The sequence below is a fragment of the Penicillium canariense genome (assembly GCF_028826845.1).
Source record: "Penicillium canariense strain IBT 26290 chromosome Unknown utg000002l_segment0_segment0, whole genome shotgun sequence".
NCBI classification, from domain to species: Eukaryota; Fungi; Ascomycota; class Eurotiomycetes; order Eurotiales; family Aspergillaceae; genus Penicillium; species Penicillium canariense.
Window position 1 is genome coordinate 3,081,165 of NW_026622729.1, and position 22,893 is coordinate 3,104,057.

The following is a 22,893-nucleotide window of genomic DNA, read 5'->3' on the forward strand; positions in this document are numbered from 1 at the left end:
TCATAACACTGAATTCTATACGGACTTAATCGTGCTGAATAGTGCTAGCCAACGACGAAAGCAACAGGCCTTGTCGCGACAGCCCTTCCGTCCTCTACTTGTGCAGCCGCTCCCTTGCCAACCTTTTAGTCATAGCACGAAACAGGGCCCTAATCAAGCCCTGCAAGAATAATGACATGAAAGCATTCGCCCTCAAAACCCCGGACAGTAAGCACCAAGAATGATGCGGGGCTGGCATATGACGTTATGTGCTTCGGGGATCTTCGCATTGCTCCCGGCTGATTGGAGAACTTTCCACTGCGACCCCATGGGGGCTACATGCACACTGTGTGGGAGTGGCGATGAACTTGTTCAAAACCTACCAGCCCTACAAACATAAATAGCGTCACAAGGAATGCGTAGGATATATATCCAGATCCTGCAACCAAATCGGAACAAGTCTTGAGAAAGTGATCATACTTCCATGAAATGTACGTGCGCCGGGACCCGTCAAGGAAGATAACTCTAGTACACCGTCAACCCAAAACCAACGCCCAACCCACCAGGGGAATTGCGGAAAGCCTATGAGAATAGAACCCGCCGTGGCTGTGATCAACCGCGGTGGATCTACGAAAGCTACATAAATTGCAAAATCGGGTCCAGTCGGTTCGGTATTCCATCCCTAGTCGACAACCCATATGGCTCTCACATTGCCAACATCCCACCTGGCCACCATGTCTTACAGTCAATTCCACATCACCGAAGAATCCTGGGGCCACCACTACCGCGTGGTTACTACCGACGGCGCCGGCAGTACGCACCACTTCTTCCTCGAGAACTCGCCGTTCGACCGGAGTCGGCCAGATTTCCGCATGCACGAGGGACCCGATGCAAACGGGCCTGTCGTCGGGTTGTCCTGCTACAGGCGTTTCTCACAGGATTGTCGTGTCGTGTTAGTCGAGAACGAGGAAGACGCTGAAAAGAGCGAGTGGGTGACTTTGGCCAAGAAGGGACACATCTCGCCGGCCTATTCGTTTCAAGCGCCTCTGCACGGGGAAATGGGCACTTTCTGGTGGAAGAAGACGCGGTCGATGGGAACCCATGCGACGCCCCTTGGGAATATGAAGCTGGTAGATGAGAAGAGCGATGCCGTTCTTGCGGTGTTCTCGTCGGATTCGTATGCGTTGGTGCCGGGCCGGCTCGATATGTGTGGCGAGTACGGCGAGACGTTTGATCGGATGGCGCTGCTCACGGGGGTCTCGGTGAGGGAGAAGCAACGGCGGGCACAGGGCAGGCCGATGAGGCATGGGATGGACTATACGTTTACTGCTGGGGTGGCAGGAGGTGGGATGAGCGGGGGTTGTTGAGAAGTATGATCACAAGAATGGAGATGGGATGTTCGATTATAAATTATGATCAAAGTCTCGCGGGCGATGATCGCAGAGCACAAGAGCATATAAACTGATGGTAGTAAACCTGCCCAAGAAAAATCCTCCAATCCACAAGCCTCCGCCGTCCAGCCAGATAAGACTCCGTGCAATCATCCTAAGGGTATCGGGGTAAAAACATGCAATCCACGCTATCATATACATCGCCCATGAAGTTCTCAAAATTAAGCCAAGCGTGGTTGTCGGCCTGTAGCGGGAGTCCGGTGTTATCGAAGTCCATTTGGTCCCAAACATTTGGCCACGGTTCCAGTGTGAAGGTCGAAGATGCCATGGTAATGGCAGGATTAAATTGCTGGCCAGCAGCAATATTCGGCGCTTCCAGACTTAGTGTGAAAGCGTCCGCAGGATATGTCGGCGTCTCGGCTTGACGGTTGAATTTCGCAACGATAGGTGAGCCAGGGGGAGCGCTCCGTTTCTCCATCCCGGGCAGCCCGCCTCGCGTGGTCTGGCGGATTGTCTCGCTGGGGGATTCGCTGCCTAGCAGTTGCTTCCTGTGCGCTCGTGCCTGAGTCATGAGCTTCTGCAGAGGCTTCCACAACATCCCGTGCTGCGAGTCTGCAATGACGAAACTGGATTGGTAGTACACTTGTTCTACCACCGGCCAGTGCTTGGCGATAGTTGCCGGGTCTCTGCAAACGCAAAGCTCGGCCAGGGCGACTGCCAGTCCATGCCAGGGAACCCACAAGGAGCCAAACCACATCCACGGCGCCATCGCAGGGTCACTGGCAGTCTGCATGAGTTTTTGCAGATTATCCGCGGCCAGGCTGAGGAGCACGTCACCCGTGACAGGCGGCGGGATCCAGTTTCGGCTTCGTTGAATTGGCCGAACACACCCAAGTTGCAGCCACCCAAAGATGGTAAGGGCGAGACGCGACACGTAGAGGTGGTAAGAAGAGAGTTCAGGTCTGCATCCTGCCAAAAGAGTATTGGCAGTTTCTCGGAAATTCCCGAGGACTTCTTGGCGCTTCTGCGATGACCTGACGGTAGGCTCAATGAAATCGGTAAAGCCGATGGTTCTAGCAACAGACTGGGCTGCCGCGAGAATGGATGTCTGCGTCATGTCGGTGAAAGTGCCCTCTGGATGTTCTTCGAACGGCACGTCCATGCCATGCCAGATATCCTCATCGTTGATGTTTGCCGGCAGAATATGATCTAGCCAAGCAGATTGCATCATCGGTTCGGATGCTCGGTCGAGAGAAGCGGCCAAGTCGAGAACTCCGATAGCCTGCCATGTACGTCGTCGTAGTTGCTGCTCGAAGGGACTGACTTGAAATGGCGGGACCGGCATGTGGAGACACAAGGCTTGGCCTACTCGGAGGGCCATAGAGAGCATGGTCCACACCCGTCGGCTTTGATCTTGGCTGCGGGCAGCAAGCTAATCACAATCAGTCTCAAATTTCAAGGATCAAGCACCTCGCTTCAGCTTACCAGTGAAAGTACATAGGCCTGCAAAACTGCCAATTCGTTGGTAGTCACAAAATCTGCCCTCGACAGGGCAGCATCTGTTTCCTTTTGAAGATCGGCTGTAACAGCCTTCTTGTCCATGCCAAATAACAACTGGCACTGTGGATCGTCAATGGTGCAGACAGCCGCATAGTAAACAGCTAATGCGAGGGTATTGGGGACATGGTGGTCGGGTTCATAGTCAAGATAGGGCTGCTCGTCCCGAAGAAAGGCCCGAAGCGTAGGTCGATGTAGGATTTTGAAGACCGGATCGACATTGCGCAGGTAGATCTCGCAAAGTTGTCGCCTTGTCTGAAGCGGGATGCTAAGTCCCTTGTAAGATTGAGGCGAATTGGACATGCTCTCTGAGCTTTCTGAGCCGACAAAGGAAGCTCCAAAGCCTGGCTGGCTCCTGATCTCCTCTTCATTTTCCAAGCGGTCATCCAAAACTGTACGAAGTTCTTGGGTCTAAAGCACAAGTCAATAAATTGGGCTTCCTGGGCGGGTGCACAGCATAAAGGACCCAAAGCCAGCAACACCAGAATTGGACTCGATCATAAAGAGCTTACCTGCTGCATGATATCTTCCCAAAACGAACTAGCCATGTAAGTTGTCGACCGGCGCGGCCGGTGCGGCAAGACAAAGGTGTTTTGCTGTGAATCCTGCTCTTGCCACGTCTCGACATCGGCCGTCTTAATCTCGAAGCTGTGCTCATTGTTCGTGGCCGCTGATTGCAGCGGCTCCGGGTGGGGCTCGGCATCACGCTCGGCGGCGACCTGTCTCAATAGCTGTTCCAGCTTCGCCACTCGGTCCGCCAGCTCCTTGTCTGAGCCATGCGCCCGCTCGGGGGCCGTTCTGGTGCGCCCCCGGGGCAGACGGGCTCGCTCCACGGGAACGCAGACGAAGCCCAGACGCACGCAGCTGGTGCAAGGACTCAGTTTGTCGCATTTGACTTTGCGCTGGCGACATGCTTCGCAACTGAGCCGGACGCGCGGAGCAGACGACCGAGACTGCGCAGCAGCTGCAATAGCCGCAGCAGCAGCAGGAGCCCCAGTGGCAGCCGTGCCCTCCGTTCGTTCAGGCCTGGTTGCGGGGTCAGCCCGGTCCTCCATCCTGACACATCCACAGCGCAGCTAGTGGTGTGGATGTGAAAGAGATGCAGCTGGAATGGAGATGACTCGTGTGTTTAAGCCAAAGTAATTCGAGTGCTGGCAGCTCAAGGCCCCCGCTGCAAAGCTTCTAGGGTGCAGCCGCGGCGAGAGTCGAGAGGGCCAGGCCGCCGCCCAAGGTTGCCCGTCTTGGCGCATTTGGGGTCCGGCCTTATTGGCCGCGCTTGTCAGTCTTCGACCGAGTGGCCTGGCCGGCTTCCCGCGCCGCGCCCATTGGAGGGTTTGGCTTGAGCAGGCACAAGCTCGTGGAGAGTGAATAGAAAGCTGATTCAACACAGCTAAATGAAAGCTATGGCTGATATTCTAGGAGTCGCTAGTAGAGCATCACCAGCACATGTTCCTTGCTACCCATTAGGAAACACGTCGCCACCAATTAGATAGACTGGGAATGGGAACCATCAAATATAGTGGATTCTAACGCATCTGCTAAATTTAACCCAAGATCTTCAACCCGCCCTTGGTCTTCCCGGGTTTCTTTACTCCGTCCTGCTTCACTTTCAGCCCCACTCCACGGCCGCCGCCGCCATTGCTCTTCTTCTGATTCTTGTTATTCGAGACCGGGCGCACCTCGGTGTTGGCTCGCCGCAATAGGATGGGATGCGATCCGATGTACTTGCCCTGCATCTCACGAGCAGCTTTAAAATAATCATCACCATCGCTGAAGCTGATAAATCCATATCCTTTGCTTTTCTGTGTCCGCTTCTCACGAATCACGCGCGCCTTTTGTACAGAGGAGTAACGCGCAAATGCCTTCAGCAACGAATCGTCGGTCACCTCGCCCGCAAGGTTACCCACAAAGAGCCGGAAATGGGCTGGGTCCCATTCCAAAAGAGTTGAATCGGTCCAGTTCTGGCCACCGCCCGACCGGACGACAGTTGCCTGTGACTCTGGTTGGGGAATCGGGGTGGGGGTGCCGACGGCCGATGGTGTCACGGCGTTCGAGCCCTGCAGTTTCCCGGTCTCTTCAGTGGGGTTGGCGTACGCGCTTTGCCATTGCGCGATCTGGGCTTCGGTCTCCGGGTCCATGCTGGAGTTCGGTCCATTCCGAGGGCCGTGAGGTTGATTTGGTGTGGAGCCAAACGGGTTCTGGATCTGCGGGACGCCCGCGCCATAGTAGGAGGGCCCGCTTTGATAAGACTGAGGCTGAGGTTGTTGGTAGTAATTTCCATAGCCAGGCGCAGGTGACGCATACCCGGCAGACGAAACCGGAGGTGCCACTATCGTCGGGTTGGTGCGAAAGGGATGCGGCTGTGGCTGCGGCTGGGTGGATGCTACGGCGCGCGGCTGGAACGCCGTAAAGGCGCTATAGCCCGATGGCTTGGAAGCATTATTCGAGGGAGGTGGTCGAGGAGGGAGAGAGGTGGGAGTCTGTTTGAGACCTGGAGGTGGCGGGTAGGACATGATGAACGGGGAAGTCCGCGAGAAGAGGCTGAGCTATTGTGCAGAGCAGCAGCTGCAACGTACCTTCAGGACCGGAGCGAAAATGCAACCAAATGAGCTCACACTAAACAAGCTCCCTCTGAGCTGACTGTGGGAAGGGAGAATGGGAGGGTGGCGTTGTAGACCGAGGAGTGGTTATGTGTCGCGAAGGGAGGTGAAGACTTGAAAAAGCCTATGGCGTTGAAAGAAAGCCTGGCAGAATTGCGGCGTGCTGACCGCCCGGAACATGTGGTCCACTTGATGGCGGAGGGGGGACCAATTCCAAGAGCTTCAAGGGAGAACTATACGATTCCTTGCAATATTTATGAGTATTGCGGCGACTTTCAAAGATAAGGGCCTACCTTGAGTGCTTAATCATTTGGAATCTACTTCTCAGCACTTGAAGGGGGTCTTGACAATGCACTATAGAGACGGTTTATCCATTTCGGGGGTTCGTGTGGTTATCGGACGATCGACAGGTGCGTAGACGCTCGCTGTGGGCCACCGTAGTGGCCGTGACCACGGTGTTGACTCAGCGATGATGCAATGGTCTGACTACGCTGCCGTTGAAAGGAAGAAGCAACCCCCACCCTAGGCCGCAAACAGCTTAGTGCGGGCGAGGCCGGATGGGGGTGGGAGGTCGGCAAGTGAAGAAGTTTCTCCGTGCAATCTACGCCAGAACAGTTCACCGATGCGTGGATATGCTCGTGGCTGTGGGATACATGGAAACCTTTCCGGAAATTGAGCTTCATATTAGTTGCGGTGTTTCTACACGGGCATCCGAACTAGCATCATATCCCAGAAGCTATAGCTAAGCCAAGTTGCCCTGGCAGTACTATACAGGAAGGTGCCGTCTCTATGAAATCACTACCCCTCCATGCCCCGCGCCTCAGCACCGTGATTTGCGGGCATGTTCCCAACAAGTCTTATGTCACCCATTGAATGCCCTGGGATAGCAGTCAGTGCGACGGTAACTGTAGGAACCAGGTCGGGCCGGATACTGCCTTTTCATAATGCGTTCTGCCTCCGAGAGCAGAAGCCGAGTGGGATGACCCTCTTCACCGGAGGACTCTACTCCTGTACCGAATACTTCCATACTTGGCGCTCACCGGAGTCAGCACCTCGGAGTACCTGGAACGGCTCAATTTACCCGCCCAATCCGAAGTACCTACCTATGAGAACCCAGTATTATTGACTGTACTGCCTGTCATCCGTACCTCCCGTAATATTCTAGGAGTCGCTCCCCCCGCCGGCCTGTCCCACCATTATGACGGAAGAGTTGCTCCGTCAGCCGGTTGGGCTCGGACATCTTCTCTCCCCTCCCTCCTTCTTCATCCCTCCATCTCTCTCCTTCAAACTGTAGAGCTTCCTACAGCAATCCCTCCAATCTTGAATTCTATACCGTCATCATGGCTGACCAAGCTGTGTAAGTCCTCTCTCCCTCCTTCCTTCACCATCCCCTCCCCCCACACTATCACAACCAATGCTCTCCCCAAAAAGTCCCAACGGCTTGACCTCACGGGAAACTGTTGGCGTGGGGTCTTCAATGCTGGTTTCCGGGCAGTGCAGCCATGCGTGGATCAATTACGGTTGATTCGGATGTACTGCGTCGCCAGCAGGGGAAAAAGAGGACGATGGAGCTCACGAACGCGAGTACCTTGGGTTCGCGCGGGTTTCACGAGTCACCGTCCTCAGCATTGCTTCATGATTCGCGTTTTCCCAGCTATTGACCAGAAAAACCGGCCGCTGACAATAGTGCCCGTCTCGCCGGCATTAATGTCGGCGCTCCGGCGCACCCTGCTCCCAGTGCTGATTTCGGCCTCATCGGTCTGGCTGTCATGGGCCAGAACCTGATCCTCAACGTTGCCGATCACGGTTTTACTGTCTGCGCCTACAACCGCACAACCTCCAAGGTTGACCGTTTCCTGAGCAATGAGGCTAAGGGTGAGCATCCTTCCCGAGAGATTTTTCCCTTGATCCGCAGGCGCGGATCCATCCACTAACTCATCCCGTTAGGCAAGTCCATCGTCGGCGCTCACTCCATCGAGGAGTTCTGCTCCAAGCTCAAGCGCCCCCGTCGCATCATGCTCCTCGTCATGGCCGGCAAGCCTGTCGATGACTTCATCGAGTCCCTCCTCCCCTTCCTTGAGAAGGGCGATATCATCATTGACGGTGGTAACTCCCATTTCCCCGACAGCAACCGCCGCACTCGCTATCTCCAGGAGAAGGGCATCAGCTTCGTCGGCAGCGGTGTCTCGGGTGGCGAGGAAGGTGCTCGCTACGGCCCCTCCCTCATGCCCGGTGGTAACGAGGCCGCCTGGCCTCACATTAAGGAGATCTTCCAGAGCATCGCCGCCAAGAGCGACGGCGAGGCCTGCTGCGACTGGGTCGGTGATGAGGGTGCCGGCCACTACGTCAAGATGGTCCACAACGGTATTGAGTACGGTGACATGCAGCTGATTTGCGAGGTAAGCTTTCTATCTGATCGAGCCCTAGCGCCAAGCGGGGGGATGAAGGGGTAGTACTCCGGTTTTCGTGTACTGATTGAACTATCAATCAGGCCTACGACATTATGAAGCGTGGTCTCGGCATGTCCTGCAAGGAGATTGGTGATGTTTTCGCCAAATGGAACACCGGTGTCCTCGACTCTTTCCTCATCGAGATCACCCGCGATGTTCTCTACTATAACGACAACGACGGCACCCCCCTCGTCGAGAAGATCCTCGACAAGGCTGGCCAGAAAGGTACCGGCAAGTGGACCGCCATCAATGCCCTGGACCTCGGCATGCCTGTCACCCTGATCGGTGAGGCTGTCTTCGCCCGCTGCCTGTCTTCCCTCAAGGATGAGCGTGGCCGTGCTAGCAAGATCCTGGGTGGCCCCACCCCCAACTTCACCGGGGACCGGGCCGCCTTCATTGATGACCTTGAGCAGGCTCTGTACGCCTCCAAGATCATCTCCTACGCCCAGGGCTTCATGCTCATCCAGGATGCTGCTAAGGAGTATGGCTGGAAGCTCAACAAGCCCTCTATTGCCCTCATGTGGCGCGGTGGCTGCATTATCCGCTCCGTTTTCCTCAAGGACATCACCAACGCCTACCGAAACAACCCCGACCTCGAGAACCTGCTGTTCGATGACTTCTTCACCAAGGCCATTCACCACGCCCAGGATGGCTGGCGCAACGTTGTCAGCAAGTCCGCTCTGTGGGGTATCCCTCTGCCCGCCTTCACCACTGCCCTCAGCTTCTACGACGGCTACCGCACCAAGGACCTGCCCGCCAACCTGCTGCAGGCCCAGCGTGACTACTTTGGTGCTCACACCTTCCGCATCAAGCCCGAGTTCGCCAACGAGAACTTCCCCGAGGGCAAGGATATCCACGTCAACTGGACCGGCCGTGGCGGTGATGTGTCTGCCTCGACCTATGTCGCATAAGCGCCCAGGTCGGAGATAGAAGGGTAAAAAATTGGGTTCAATGTATTTAGATGCCACCAACGGAGCGTAACGAATTATTCTCATATCTTCCTGGGTAGAAGACCGTAGAAGAGAAGCGGTGGCACATCAAAGACTGTAGAGGAGTCTAGGAGAAGAGGAGTGACTGCCTGAATGCCTGGAGTATGAGGTGACTAGTCTAACTTAATCATCGCCGTGGATACCGCTAAACCAGATCGGGAAGTCCGAGCAACGTCGCTCCTGCCAGCTTATCGGGCCTCTCCCCTCTCCTTCCTCCAAACATTTCCGGGGACGTGGTGCTTCTCTCTCCTCTCCTTCCTTCCTCCCACCCTTCATTCAACCTCTTTCCTTCGCTTCTCCACCTGAAGTCCGAGCAATTGGGAAGCGCCCTTTCTGCCTGAGGACAGTTGGGACTTCGTTCCTATACACAGGTGGCCCCGAAGTCAAGCTCCTGGCGGAACCGGTCGCGATCAATTGAGACCTTTTGGCTTCCAATGTTCTAAGGATATCCGTTTGGACTTAACAAGCATCCTTGGCTCTCCTTCACGAGCGTTCGGGGGCCGACTATCGACGTGTGAATCACACCGCCCGGAGTCATCCCACGCTGCATGGCGGAGAATAAGCGCCAGAGTTCCGGTGCGAAAGGATCTCAAGCTTCCGCTGGCACTGCGACTGCGTCCGGAATGGCGGCGAACATGGTGCCCTTGGAGGCTGCGTTGAGCGGCGCAATCGGTGCTCGGTGAGTGTGCCCCTCCTTTACCATTCATTCATTGCGTTCACTCAACTGTGTGCTTACCATGCCTGTGCTTTGGTAGTGTCCGCATCACAACCGCTACGCCAAACGCCTCCACCTTTGAGGGTCTACTTTTCACTGCGTGCCCTATCACCAACCTAGTCGCGATCAACACATCCCCCTCTCCACCGGCCGGAGATGCTAAGCAGGCACAGAGCGGCGACTACCACGTCATTCCGGTATCCCGCATCCAATCGTTCCAACTGCTCGCTCTTCCTTCATCAAATTCCTCCGAGTCCCCTTCCTTCACCGATGCGCACCCTCCGATCCAGGCGCTTGATACCCGTGCGCTGAAGGCACGCGAGGCCAAGGCCATCGGTGAGGCGATGGATCGCGAGGCGCGTCGTGGAAAGGGTGTCACTCGCGAGGCTCAGGATATCTTCGATGCTTTCAGCCGGACCATGCCTGCTCGTTGGAATGGACAAAACATCGTGGTTGCGGATGCCGTGGCAATTGCCCCTCCCTACCGGGTCGACGATTGCCGTTCATTGGTAGAGGGCGACACGGCTGCGCTTGCTCGAGTGCGCAAGGTGGTAAGTAGACACAGCTCCTATTGAGATGTGGAGCACTATCAGTACTAACTAGTCACCCCGATTGTAGCTCGAGATGGAGCGCAAAAAGATCGAGCTTCGCAACGCGAGCGCAACCATCGGATCGACCAGCACTTTCGCCCGCAACGCAGGCGACCAGCGGAAAGGCGGATAAAGGTCTGCTCTGATACTCCCCACTTTCGAATGGCGGGACTCGAAAATATGATACAATGTGTCTGGTCTGGTTTATCGAACGGTGTTGGCTGACGCGGCGTCGCCTGTCATCAAGCGTTCGATACACACTTCATGGGGATACCCTCGGTGATGAGGGAGATTTGTAGGTCGCAATGAGACCAACATGGTAGATGGGTGCCTCCTCGATGTTGCTTGTCAGGTGTTTCGAGGAATTTAACCAAGAACTACGCATTGATTCCCTAGATCCAACTTTGTATGGTCACGGTGGCTTTGCGTGGCTGGTGGGCGGGACCTTTTTGCCGAATGCAAATGCATGAGCAGAGATGCTTGCAGTATGTTGCGGGTTCGGTATAGTCTGGACTCTGCGATACTCTGACTGGGCTTCTTTCTTTCTCGGTGGGTCTATCGTGCCTTGCCGAAGATAAAATGGATAGGAATACAGGGCAATTGCTTCAAGCCTACAAATATCTCCGGGATTTCTACTCCGTGCATTCTTAGACCGAGGAACATGGTCCTGGATATGTACACATACCGTCAATTGTCGTAACTCCAACTCGAGATGCACAAATTTCATCCACATAACTATGGGCATGCCCAAATAGCAAAATGCACGCCTAATGCAAACATATCAATAGTCACGTAATCTCAAATTACATCCATCCCTTCCGCTCTCACTTCTCCCACCGATCTTCCAGGCACAACCTCGCAAACTGTTCCCACAAATCCCTCCAGCCCAGAAAGTGACACCGTGCCAGTGCCAGTGCCAGCACCAGCTTCGGGTGTTGATGACATCGCGACCCCAGAGGAAGCCGCCATAGACACGCCCGGCATCACTAGGACCTGGGATCCCAGCTCAATCCACTCGACGGACGTCACGAGCCCAAAAGTAATCGTGACGTTCTCCTTGAACATCTCGGCAGATGTCCCCGGGTCAGCAACCGAGGATCCGGACACTACCTTGCTGATATCGGTGGCAGACAAGCGCCGCTGAACAGGCGTGTTCATACCATTCGTGCCATTCGTGCCATTCGTATGCCTGGCAGTTGCATCTTTCTCCTGCGTAGGCGAAGGTGATGACGGCGCGTCACCGTCGAAGCTGAAAAACTCGGGCTCTGTGGGAGACGGTGAGGGGGACGCTGGTTCGTCGCCCGTGCCCGCGAGCGCCATACATACCACACGAACGGTCGTTCTGATATTGGCAATGTAGGCGATCGCGTTCCCACCCAGGAGAAGAGGCGGCGAATTAGGGGCTGAGAATTCCGACGCGGGGAACGTTGCTGTGAAGCCGGTGTGGAATGGTAACGGCAAAGTTGACGGGAGAGGCGATGGGAGCGGAGTGCTTGGAGGCAGAGAGGTGTGCAGGTCCGTTAGCACCATGCCTTTCCGTATACGGCTGAGTCGAGGTAACCGGCCGTCATCCGACGATGCGAGCAGCTCGATGCCTATTGTCCCAACTTGGTCTTCCTTCAGGCGACGTACCGGGAGCCGGAGGTCTCGTACACTGACGACGCGGACGCGCTGCCATTTCACTTGTGTGGAGGCGTCTTTGCCGGAAAGGACGCCGAGCGATAAGGACGTTGGGAACTCGCCTGATTGACCTGGCCCGCCGCTACGAGAGAGCAGGCTCAGCGGTGCAGGGTCAGTCCCAGTCTCCGCAGAAGTGTCGACCAATATTGGACCAATGGTCATCTCGTCGCCAACGGAGATGCTGCCGTGGCGAACTAGACCGCATAGAACCATGCCGCGGCTGGCGCGGCCATCCTTCTCGGTGGATACGGAGTAGACTTTGGACGGCGGGATGGCGAAGACCTCATCCACGTCGAATATTATTGTAGGGCAGTGAGTTCGGCCAACTGACTGCGGGATGTGCAGTTTCCTTTGCGGTGGTCTTGCAGGAATAGGCAGGTGTCGAAGGAATGCGTGCAGCTTGCCTATACCCGTGCCATCAACCGCGCTGGAGAGGACAATGGGCACTATGCGAAGCCAATTACCGCCGGCCGCTGCGATGATCTTTTGCACTTCATTGCTGTCGGAAACGCTGATCTGTTGTAGATCAAGTACTTTATCTCCTGCTGGCGAAGCAGGAAGCATTGCCGGTTTGCGGCCAGCTGTCTTAAGCGCAGACAAGACCTTGGCTAGATTCTCACGCAAGCCTCCACGAGAGGCTACATCGAGTTTGGTGATGACAATCAGAATATGCGTTTCCAGCTTTAAACAAAGATCCAGATAAGCCAAGCATCGATCGATTTCCGCAGCATGCTCAGGGACCGCCTCGGCCTCGGCAGCCTCGTCGCCGCAGTTGGCGGGAATGCAGAGCATAACATAGTGTGGAGCCCAGCCGACCAGACCTCGCAAGGTGGATTTCAGGTATCGGACCGAACCTGGTAGGTCCGATGCGAAGGCTAGACGACCCCCACGCGACGCGGCATGAATGTCATCCCACGCCGCCACGTTTCCAGATGCGTAATTGACCACCGTGGGAGGCACGTTATCTGCATACCCGATCAACTCTTGGGCCACTGAGCTGGTGATGCCGGATGAAATCTCATGGCGGTGTTTAAGCAGGCTTAGTCGACTCTTTCCTCTGCCGTTATCAAGTGATGAAGACGTCAAAGTACCCAGCAGGGAAGACTTTCCCGAAGTACTGGGTCCGGTTATAGATATCCGTATTTGCTCTGTGTGGGAAGAGTCTTCCTCTGCATCCGACTCGGCTCCAGGGTCCACATTGAAACAATCAGCGGTATTCCGCCTTGTACGGGTAGGAGATAGGTTGTAAAAGTCCAAGTCCGGAGAGACTAGAGCTTCCGCAACCCAAAGGCTCTCTCTTTGGCATTTGCTCGGGTTAGGAAGTACGACAGGTGAGTCCTCGGCCCACTCGCATTTGCCGACGATAACCCGGCGCAGAATCTCGACCTTGCAACCAAGACTGGCAGCCATGGCTTGCAGATTGGTCACACTCTCATCGAGCTCATCTTCGGTGAGGCCGACGAAAGTGCCATCGTCGGCGACTCCAATCTCATACAGAGCTCCCTGGCTCTCTTCCAGACCTGGAAGTAGACGAGCAGGTTTCGAGGGCACACCTAACTGAGGGTTAGCTTCGGGGAGCACAGGTACGACTAGGCTCGCCGTGGTAGACGAGTGGAAGGGCGACGACTGCTGCAGGCGCCATAGCAGCTGCGTGGTCAGTCCCTGCAGCCGTTGCTGGCGGCTCTGCGTCGACTTGGCCTGCATGGGCCGCGGGGTTGCATCCTGGGCCGGAGATACCGAGTACGAGGCCAGGGTCGAGTTCACACGGGAGTGGTACGAGCCTGCGACTACATTCCCTGTCGACATGGAGAGGTAGGGCCGTCGCGGGCGGAGCAGCAGATGCAGCTTGTACTCAGTGGGGCCCTCCTGGGGCTCTGGCTCTAGCTTGGTGATGCCATAGTCGGACAGCAAGTCAGGGTCGGCGCGGTCCAGCGCAGAAGTCGATCGTGTACGGATCGCCAGTCCGATCTTGCTGGTCGGGTTGACTTGAGGCGTGGATGATCCCGACGTTGACCAGGGCGACGAAACCCGGGGCGGGTCAGGATCATAGGTGAAGATGGATGCCATGGATTAGGCCGATGCTTCGATGAAATTTCACACTGGTAACAGGGGTATTCGGTATGACGAAGATTTCCAGCAAAGACGTAGTGTAAAAGCAATAGAGACAGAAGCAGGCATTCTTGCGCCAACGGGGATGGTTATGATTGTTGAGGTCGTTCCGGTTTGGAGGGCGACAGACAGCTGGGGTTGAGTCACAAGTGGGTGGCAGCTGCCTGAGGCCTGAGGCATCACGCGGGTCTTTCCCCGCGCAGTGGATTAATTTCCTATGGACACTATTTGCTGCAAATCTATGTGCAGAAAAGAAAATGAAAAAACAAAACTTGGGCGTTGAATGTACAAGAAGAAAGGAAAAACCGCCGTCTCCAGCATATATGTGTCCTCCAACACTCGTTATTCTGTCGATGATTCTCGCCCTGGACCCTTACACTTGCCCTGTGCCACGTGGATGTTTCGCGCCGTCGTACGGGTGAACACCGCTCCGCAGACGGGGCACTCTGCCTTCGCGACGACTCCGGACTTCTCACGTTGGTGTCGCAGCAGATTGCTGAATGTTGAGAACTCGCGACCGTTGCAGCCGTGGTCCCAGCATTGTGGCCGAGGTCGCGAACTGAGCACGCGCAGGGGGCGTTCTTTGGAATCCCCTGTCGCTATTGAGTCGGGGGAGGAGAATACAGGTTCGGCGACCATCGATGAGGCTTGCAAGCTCATAGAGGACGGATGAGTGGATCTGATGACCATGGTTAGCAGCTTCACTGAGAGGCTTCATTGCGATTGGCTCACGGAATTGGAGGTGCTTCGGGGAGGTAGTAGGCGGGTTGGTTCATCATATAGGGGGGAGAACTGCAGATATGTCAGCGACTTGAGCTTCAAGATTCCGCACCATGTCTGTGATCGGCCCTGTCAAACTCACGAGGTCATAAGAGATTGGTCAGGTAAAGCAGCAGGGTTTGGCTGAGGGTGAAATGGACGAGCCATTGACAGCGCCGGTGGACTAGAAAGCAAATTGTTAGTGATAGGTCCCGACAAGCTTCAGTCCAGAGAGGTCTTTCCACCTTCGAGATTGCTGAAGTCGAGCGGAGCCCCCGTGCGCTCCAGGTAAGTATGAAGGCGGTGCCGACGCGTCTTGGTGATAGCTAGGTAATGACCCGCTTGGCTGACCATTATAACCGACAGGAAATCCTGATGATGGGTATGGTTGCGAAGGCGGGAACTGCTGGTTCATATGGCCAGGTGGCGACTGCAGCGGTTGAAATGGGCGGTTACCCCAAATATAAGCTGCTGCATCGTTAGTAACCACTTTTTGCCATTGAAAGGGACTCTTCTTACGATTGTTGTTTGGCTGCATCGGGCCCGCGAAGTATGCGCCTGAAGCTACTGACATAGGGTATGATGTGATCCCAAGACCTCTGCGGGGAAAAGGTCAGATATACCGCATTCTTATCAAGAGAGGACCGCCAATCAATATCAAGAAGAAAGGATGAGCACTCACTGAGGATTTTCGTCCGTCAACTGCTCTTCACAATTGACACTGTCGAAAAATTGCTCGGATTCGTGACCCGAGAGTGGCGTATCCAGGTCGAGAATGGTACCAGTAAGGCTGACGCTCGAATTCAAGGAAAGGGTCGAACTATGTGACTGGAGTGAAGACGGAAATGCTCGCTTGGACTGCGAGTCGTTTTCTAGGCTTTGCACAGGGCTATGAAAGGGCCAAGAGGCGTCCGAGCAAGGGAAAGCGCCTTGTAGTTGGAAGCCCGGCGCGTGTACTGAGTCAAACACCGAGGAGAGAAGGTCAACGTCTGGAAACGGGCCTGGGGCTGGAAGCAGATTGGATTGGCACCTGTGATGAGAAGGTGAATAGTGTGAGCTTGAATCCCCGCGCGACATCTCCGATTTGACTTTTTAGGCCATGGACCTGACTGGCCCACGACTTCGCTCAAACAGCAGGGGGCCGGAGGGGCCAGAAAGCATAGGGTAAGGGGCGGCAATTGCCCAAGAAAAAAGGTGGAAAGGCAAACATACAGTTCAGTCTCTCAAAAAGTGACGGGTGCGATATTGGCAGATCCGAGGGTTTTTGTTCCTGCGGATGGCAATCGGGCTACGCGACGGGCGCAAGAAGTTTCTTAAAGAATTCTTCGAACTGTCGAGCAGGGCGTTCGTGTACCCAGAAGTAGTCCCCGCAATTCCTGGGATCGAGAGCCCGGCGTCGGGTACGGAGTAATAAGGTATGGACACTGGGTACTGCGTACAGAGAGATAATGACCCACCAAAGGCAGGGCCACAATCGGGCTTCTAGAACTTAGACTTGCAACGCCAATGGTGGTGTGGATACGGAGTAGTTCGCGGGCAACTCAGGAGTTCTCCGAGTAGATGGGAGGGCAGGTCGTCTGAAACACACTTGTGCTGGCGACGTCTACTCATTAACCCTTTTGATCGTTGCGTTCTGCCACGGCGGGTAATGCTGTAATCACTTCCTATCTCATATGACGCAGGCGAGAAAAGGGCGGCCGTAACATTCCTATAATCTTCGACAAGTGGGCCGAAATTGCTCTATCATCGCGAGTCGGGACTGGTGCTGTCTTAAATTTTGACCCCACAACTGACACTGGATCCTCGGTTTTCAGACCAAAAGCCTATATGGGAGAAAAAGCTCAGTAAAAGGGGATGTCTGGTCTGGGGCCAGGGCGTGTATTGATCCTGAACGGCGTAGGGAGCTTTCAAGTCCGGGCAGAGTGGGTTTTAGCCCCATCAAGGAAAACGGGGCAGGGAGGATGATTGGGGGCCATGACGCTGCCTCGTGTGTGGCTGGCAGGCAGTTGAACAGAAAACTTAGTCTCCATCGAGTCAGGCCGCCATTCGATGCGCCGATCCAGGAAAATAATTAAATTGGAAAAAGAAAAAAAAGTCTGACGGGGTCGTTTCCGGCCTTTTTCAATCTTGGGTCGTTTCTTTTCGGCCCCCACGGACGAGCCGTTGGATAAATGAAGTCCCCATCATCAGTTGCAGGCGAAGCCTGGAACCTGGAAAGAGCATAGTCTGAAGCAGAAAGCGATGTTGGTGGGCGCTCGAGAAAATTACATTCTCGAGAAGGAAAGACCGTATTGGGGCTGGCAATTGGCTGGAGTATACGAGTATAAATGAATCAACAGATGACGGTGAACCAGGGGGAGGTTCAACCTAGCCTTCCTTGGTGGCTTCGACTGCTGGACCTGAAAGACCCTATCTGGCTGGTGGCAGGTTCGCAGCTTTAGCCTTCTCCGGGTCAGCCACGATTGGTCTTTGATTGGTCTTTCGTACTCGGTATAGCGGGCCATGTCGTTGTCGCACCCACTAGTCTAACGCCCTGGGTGGGACCGGGTTCACAAGCAATCATTTGGTGGATAGCGAGCCAAGAATCGGCAGATAAAGCCATTATGGCTAATAGGCATGGTGTCAACCCGAGGGCAGGGATTTCATAGCGCCATGTCGTCGCCAATTCGCCATTAAGCCACTTAAGCCCGTTGAGCGAGTACCCCCGTGGCCGCTGCGCACCGGTTGGCTCCGCGAGACCAATCACGGATCGACACTCCACACTCAGAACTTCCGGGATCCGCATTTCGGCCATGTGCCCAGGGGCCATGTGTTTTTGCATCCAGGTGCATTGCAAAACTCACGCTCCTAAGGGGGTGCTGGCTCTGGTTGGATCGCCCATGAGCAGGTTCGTCCCGGTTTATGCAGAGTCAATCGGCCTGATGCACATTGCGCACAATGGACGGTGTGACTCGGCTCTCCGCCCTCGTATACTCTAGTATGCGTTGCAAAGCCTGCGGCGATTTGATTCGGTTCAAAAGTGCACGCGGCGAGCCACTGATGGCGGTCAAGACTTGCCGATATTTCACGCCAGCCTGGGTCCAGTTGGTGCATCGCAAGAGCAAGCGGCCGTCGTGAGTCACCCGCTCGCCGACACGTTCGATGAAAATGGCTTGACTGTGTCACCGATATAAAGGGGGCCCCTAGTTGTAAGATCGAGGGCGCTTCGGCCATGCGTGCGTGCAAGCAGGGATGTGTCTGAGCAGGGACCGGCCGGCTAGCGATATGACGATTCATTCGTTGGGAGTTTGCGGTCAGCGGGGTTGTGTAGGAAGGCAGATCGACTGCGGCGTTGCTACTTGCTTGGCTAGTGTATTGTTAATGTACGGATTCTAACTCGCTGAAAATCCAATCGCCAAAACTACCGGCGGCATTTCTACAATCACACAAGCTTGCTGCCGGGCTGGAGAGCGATCTTAGGCTCGGGCCCCACTGCCGAGGATCTCCGTAAATATTTTACTTGTCCATAAGTGGTGGGCGTACTCCGTATTCCGTATTGATAGAGCACCGCCCGCCTCTAAGCTGCCATCAGTATATACGTTTATTCAAATCGAGTCCGGTCAACAATCGTTTGTCGCGGCGCCGGCATCGACAAAAGCCATCGCTAGATTGAGATCCAGTGTTGAATGATTCACCGTTCGAGTTTAATCTGATCAACAAGCAGGAATCACAGTTACCGGAGCAGACAGAGGGAGCTGATGTTGCAGCGTCGCCAGTTGGCCCTGCCAGTTGGCACCTGCCAGGAGTATCACGTGGCCACTTCTGAATGCAGGTCACATGACACCAGCCAACTCTGCACTGTCATCCGACGGCATCATCCACCGCGATTGCACACGGTCATTCACCACCAACCTTGTTAAGTGCTGGGACCCGATTTCGAAATATCAGTAAAGTCCTGCGCCTGCAGCTGAAGCATCTACCATGAAGCTCGTCCGGTAAGTCGCCTTACCGAGAGGGCGCGATCAGCTACCGGCTGCGACACGCGCCTTCTTAGGGTTGGAAATATCTTTTTGGAGATCCCAACTGACCTACCATCCAGGTTTCTGATGAAATGCGCCAATGAGACGGTGACAATTGAGCTCAAGAATGGTAAGTTCAGCCGCTCAATCTCTTCTCTCCTCGATATCCAACTCCCGCGATTCCTGGGCGGGCCACGATTTCCAGACCAAGCCTCAGTTCTGACGCTAATCAAAACCCATGCAGGCACAATCCTCCACGGTACCATCACATCGGTCTCCCCGCAGATGAACACTTCCCTCCGCACCGTTAAGATGACACCCAAGGGCCGTGACACCGTGTCGCTTGATACCATCAACATCCGTGGCTCCACGATCCGTTATTATATTCTCCCCGACAGCTTACCGCTTGATACTCTCCTCGTGGACGACACCCCTAAGCCGAAGAACAAGGCTCGCAAGGAAGCAGACCGCGGCCGCGGGGGCCGCGGCGGTCCCCGTGGTCGCGGCGGCCGTGGTGGTGGCCGTGGTCGCGGGCGGGGGCGAGGCTTCTAGTTCATTTCCTGTTTTCTTTCTTTCTGAGAGTACAGATCGGCGTTTTTCTGTCTTCATAACATTCGGTTTCTTTTTCATTATGCATGATTATGGGATCTACCATCCGTTGTTACCCCGGGGCCTTTATCAATATTGGAGGGTGAAAGAAAAAAGCAAGGCCGTTTTTTCTCTCTTTGATTCTCTGGCTTGTGCTCGCCAAGTCTTCCTTGTTTAGATCGGGATGTCTACGGGCGAAAGTTGCGGCGGTGAGGAGTTTGCTGGATCCTGACGACTTGGAATAATGCAGATGGACAGCAATGGTCGAAAGATGCATGAGAAACTCAAGTCTCTCCATGCGAGCTGCTAGTGGCGTTTTGAGTGTCAACCCACCGAGGCCAGGTTATGCGTTTTAGCTCCCTCTCATGTCCAATCAATGATCTCTTCGACTCTAATCCATCACCTGACTGTGGTACCATCACACGTGACGGCATGCATTCAGCGTGCAGCTTGCCCTAATCTACTGGATACGTACGCTTGTGGGGACGTGACAACTACTTCTCTCGAATATGAGCTTCCGGTCCCCTATTTCAGGAAGGATTCTACCCCTGCTTAGTTGCGCCATGTGTGGCACTCATCCTAGTAGACCGTCGAGAGATCAATAAGTGAGATTCCCAGCCCCCAGGAGATCGACGGCAATTCCCAGGGAACCTACACTATGATAGGTATCTCCTGGACCTGAAACCTCCCAGCAACACATTCGTACTTGGCCCCCATTTACTCATGTACACTAGCGGGTCAATTGGCTCCTGGTACGCCCAATTTTGCCCTCTGCCCCCCCATAACCCGAAGCGCTGGGATCCTCCCCCCGGTCGATGCGGGCGATGGGTATGAAATCAACCAACCTGTTCGCCCCAGAGAGCCCAATGAACTATCATCTGGGCTGCGCCATGTAATCGAGTACGCCCCATTGGATATCCGATGTCTGTGCAACTGGATGCGTCTGCTACATCGTAGAGACAAAGATGGGGACAATGAGCCGGTGCTGTCTACCAGGTCCTTTGGCCGTCCAAACGGGCGAACGGAGGCGATTTAGGTTGTTTACATAGCTGATGATCCACTCTTGAACCCTGCGCCGAACGCATTGACGCCCAGGGGCGGTAGAGCAGGGGTTCACCTCTGTTACCGCAAGTGGAATATGGCCTGCGTATCTTTTGCGGCGAATACGCAATTATTGCTTTGCCAGGAGCTTACATTAATCGTTTCCCCCCCACCGGAATGCATATTCTTGCTTACTCGCGCAATTTGGATGCAGAGGGGTCCCATTCTATAAAACTATAGATACAATAACAGGATGCTGTGGAATTGGGTGTTTCAGGCTCCTAACACTGACTAGTAAAAAGCATGTGCCCAGAAAAAGCCCTGCATTCAAACCTCAGGGAGCGAACGAGAACTTGCTGCCTCGATATCCCCACGGGAGCCCCTCGCTCGGATACACCGATGGCCCCCCGGGCGGAAGAATCCAGGATTGGGGGCTCCGGCTTTCGGCCTTGGAATTCGCCATAGGAACAAGACGGTGAGTCATAATTAATCACTCTATACTCTTAAATTTGACAAGTTACCTTCAATCGTTTTATCTAAGTTGGGTATGCCATTCTCTTGGCCCAATTCCCATCGCAAACCTTGTCCATTCGGGTTCCAGAGCCAAGCCAAGGTCCAGATTAGGCGTTGGCGCGGTTTCAAGGCTTGAATTCACAGACCGATACTACCTATGTGCCTTGTTGGCTTGAACAACCGGGTAATTATCTAAGGCCGCCAGTTCGGGACAAACATTCATTAACTATCACCTGGTAAGTATCACAAGGCTAATACCCGCTCGAGGCAACCGAAATAGTTCGCTAACCAGTTGTCCGAGGTCTGTCATAGAATTACCACCGCTTGGTGTAAGTGTAAGTATCCACCCACTTCCTTTCTTCCAGGGCTTCGCTCCGCATAAGGAACTGACGTGACAGCCTTGCCCCTAGGCAGCAAGTTAGGTCATTAGAACAACCACTGTGAATATGCGTTTGTTAGGATAGCCAAGACTCCTTAGTATTCACTAATCACTGGCTGATTCGTGTAATCACCCTTGAGTTATTCAAGATCATGTATCAAACAAGGGCCGTTGGGGTTTGGATCCCCGCATCAATGAAGTGGAGCTTTTGGCTAGGAATGGGCGATTTCCAATCGATTATGAACCCCGAAATACTGTGCCCTACCGTTGAGATGACTTCAGACCGAATAAGGCATGTTTCGAATGCTGCGCCCTGGGTTTCTGCTGACGTGTAAATTGCTCTTCCGCAAACCTTATATGAGTAAAGCCCCCGTGGATTGGTCAATTCGTCCCACCTTTTTCACCTCTCGTCCACATATCTCAGTAATTTTCATCTTGCCGAATGGAAAGTCTAGAGCCAGTGGGTATTATTACCACGCGTATCTGCTGACATGCAGAACATGCTGTGGCGGGCCGCTTGTGGCTCTGTTCAATAATACTGGTTATCACATTATGTCTATGTAGCTGCCTGGGGTTTCGTTCTCTCACTCTTGAAATTTTGAAAATGGAATAGCCTTGGGCTTCTAATCTGGGGCCGTTTGTCTCCCAAAAGGACGCGTCTTAGGAGTCATGTCCAGCCGAGCTAGAGCAGTAGACGGACGTCTCGATACAAAACTTACGCTACCTGCAACTAAATCTACGACATAGGTGATGCCAAAAGCCCCAAGTCCACCCCATGCGGGGGCGACGCTAGCCATGCCACGTAGCCTGAGCAAGTTCATGAACACTAACTTGATGTTTGATGCACCCTGGTTTGCCCGAGGGGCCCACAATTACCGAGGATGAAGGGGGCCGTGGACAGGAAATGGAACGTGTCAAGATTATATCAGAGCGGTGGTCAAACAAAATTAGCTATGTCATTGACATCGATCAATGATGTGTGCATAGTGCTTACTGGAGCAGTCGATCCGGGCATATATCCCTCCACATACTTGCCCAGAGAGCCTACCTGCACTGGGTAACCCACGCGGTATTATGTCAGATTTACTGATTTTGAAAGAAATACACAGTTGTTAATATAAATAGGGAAACAAGTGTATCAAGCCCCATGGAGAACCCGTAATGTTGACAGCCAATACCATGCGGAAGTCATCTTAGACTGCTGCGCCCTGCTATACGTTACAAGGGTCATCGGCTACACTAGACCAACGGGCTCACTGAGAAAAGAGAAATAACTAGGGTAATGAAGAACAAACGGAATTAGCCCGTTTCATGCTGCTATGGTTGGAATTGTCAGATTGGATGCCTTTGTCGGGCACCGCAGGATGCTGAAGGGACATCTGCGCGAAGTGCGTTATACATAAAACAGGAGTGATTTCGGGCTTCCGGTCCTTGGATTCTTGGACCCTTGGGGCCGTCCTTGGATAGTCCGAAAGCAAGAAATGAAAAGATGAATTTCTCGGTGATGCAATGGAGGCCTGTAGATCCGCCTCTGCCCTGTGCTCTGCATTTCGGG

At 54.3% G+C, this 22,893-nt stretch overlaps 8 protein-coding genes across 8 annotated transcripts; 4 read left to right on the forward strand and 4 right to left on the reverse strand.

Moving 5' to 3' along the window:
• Nucleotides 1–677: 677 nt before the first annotated feature.
• Nucleotides 678–1,346, forward strand: N7482_004313 (uncharacterized protein; the record flags this gene model as incomplete). Its single annotated transcript, XM_056686438.1, has 1 exon — nucleotides 678–1,346. One exon carries the CDS (start codon nucleotides 678–680, stop codon nucleotides 1,344–1,346), a length of 669 nt encoding a protein of 222 aa, XP_056545180.1.
• A 178-nt stretch (nucleotides 1,347–1,524) lies between these two features.
• N7482_004314 (putative C6 transcription factor) lies at nucleotides 1,525–3,982 on the reverse strand (the record flags this gene model as incomplete). Its single annotated transcript, XM_056686439.1, has 3 exons — nucleotides 1,525–2,802; nucleotides 2,856–3,338; nucleotides 3,440–3,982. The coding sequence occupies 3 exons, from the start codon at nucleotides 3,980–3,982 to the stop codon at nucleotides 1,525–1,527; spliced, it is 2,304 nt and encodes a 767-aa protein (XP_056545181.1).
• Nucleotides 3,983–4,471: 489 nt separating this feature from the next.
• On the reverse strand, nucleotides 4,472–5,440 carry N7482_004315 (RNP domain protein; the record flags this gene model as incomplete). The annotated part of the gene is made up of 1 exon (XM_056686440.1): nucleotides 4,472–5,440. The coding sequence occupies one exon, from the start codon at nucleotides 5,438–5,440 to the stop codon at nucleotides 4,472–4,474; it is 969 nt and encodes a 322-aa protein (XP_056545182.1).
• Nucleotides 5,441–6,867: 1,427 nt separating this feature from the next.
• Nucleotides 6,868–8,888, forward strand: N7482_004316 (NADP(+)-dependent, decarboxylating phosphogluconate dehydrogenase; the record flags this gene model as incomplete). Its single annotated transcript, XM_056686441.1, has 4 exons — nucleotides 6,868–6,884; nucleotides 7,215–7,402; nucleotides 7,475–7,926; nucleotides 8,019–8,888. The coding sequence occupies 4 exons, from the start codon at nucleotides 6,868–6,870 to the stop codon at nucleotides 8,886–8,888; spliced, it is 1,527 nt and encodes a 508-aa protein (XP_056545183.1).
• A 626-nt stretch (nucleotides 8,889–9,514) lies between these two features.
• Nucleotides 9,515–10,404, forward strand: N7482_004317 (anticodon-binding domain-containing protein; the record flags this gene model as incomplete). Its single annotated transcript, XM_056686442.1, has 3 exons — nucleotides 9,515–9,645; nucleotides 9,722–10,232; nucleotides 10,300–10,404. 3 exons carry the CDS (start codon nucleotides 9,515–9,517, stop codon nucleotides 10,402–10,404), a joined length of 747 nt encoding a protein of 248 aa, XP_056545184.1.
• A 665-nt stretch (nucleotides 10,405–11,069) lies between these two features.
• On the reverse strand, nucleotides 11,070–14,018 carry N7482_004318 (uncharacterized protein; the record flags this gene model as incomplete). Its single annotated transcript, XM_056686443.1, has 1 exon — nucleotides 11,070–14,018. One exon carries the CDS (start codon nucleotides 14,016–14,018, stop codon nucleotides 11,070–11,072), a length of 2,949 nt encoding a protein of 982 aa, XP_056545185.1.
• Nucleotides 14,019–14,402: 384 nt separating this feature from the next.
• Nucleotides 14,403–15,896, reverse strand: N7482_004319 (uncharacterized protein; the record flags this gene model as incomplete). Its single annotated transcript, XM_056686444.1, has 6 exons — nucleotides 14,403–14,739; nucleotides 14,793–14,852; nucleotides 14,923–15,003; nucleotides 15,065–15,287; nucleotides 15,339–15,418; nucleotides 15,502–15,896. 6 exons carry the CDS (start codon nucleotides 15,894–15,896, stop codon nucleotides 14,403–14,405), a joined length of 1,176 nt encoding a protein of 391 aa, XP_056545186.1.
• A 2,883-nt stretch (nucleotides 15,897–18,779) lies between these two features.
• On the forward strand, nucleotides 18,780–19,369 carry N7482_004320 (mRNA splicing protein SMD1; the record flags this gene model as incomplete). The annotated part of the gene is made up of 2 exons (XM_056686445.1): nucleotides 18,780–18,793; nucleotides 18,898–19,369. 2 exons carry the CDS (start codon nucleotides 18,780–18,782, stop codon nucleotides 19,367–19,369), a joined length of 486 nt encoding a protein of 161 aa, XP_056545187.1.
• Nucleotides 19,370–22,893: the final 3,524 nt, after the last annotated feature.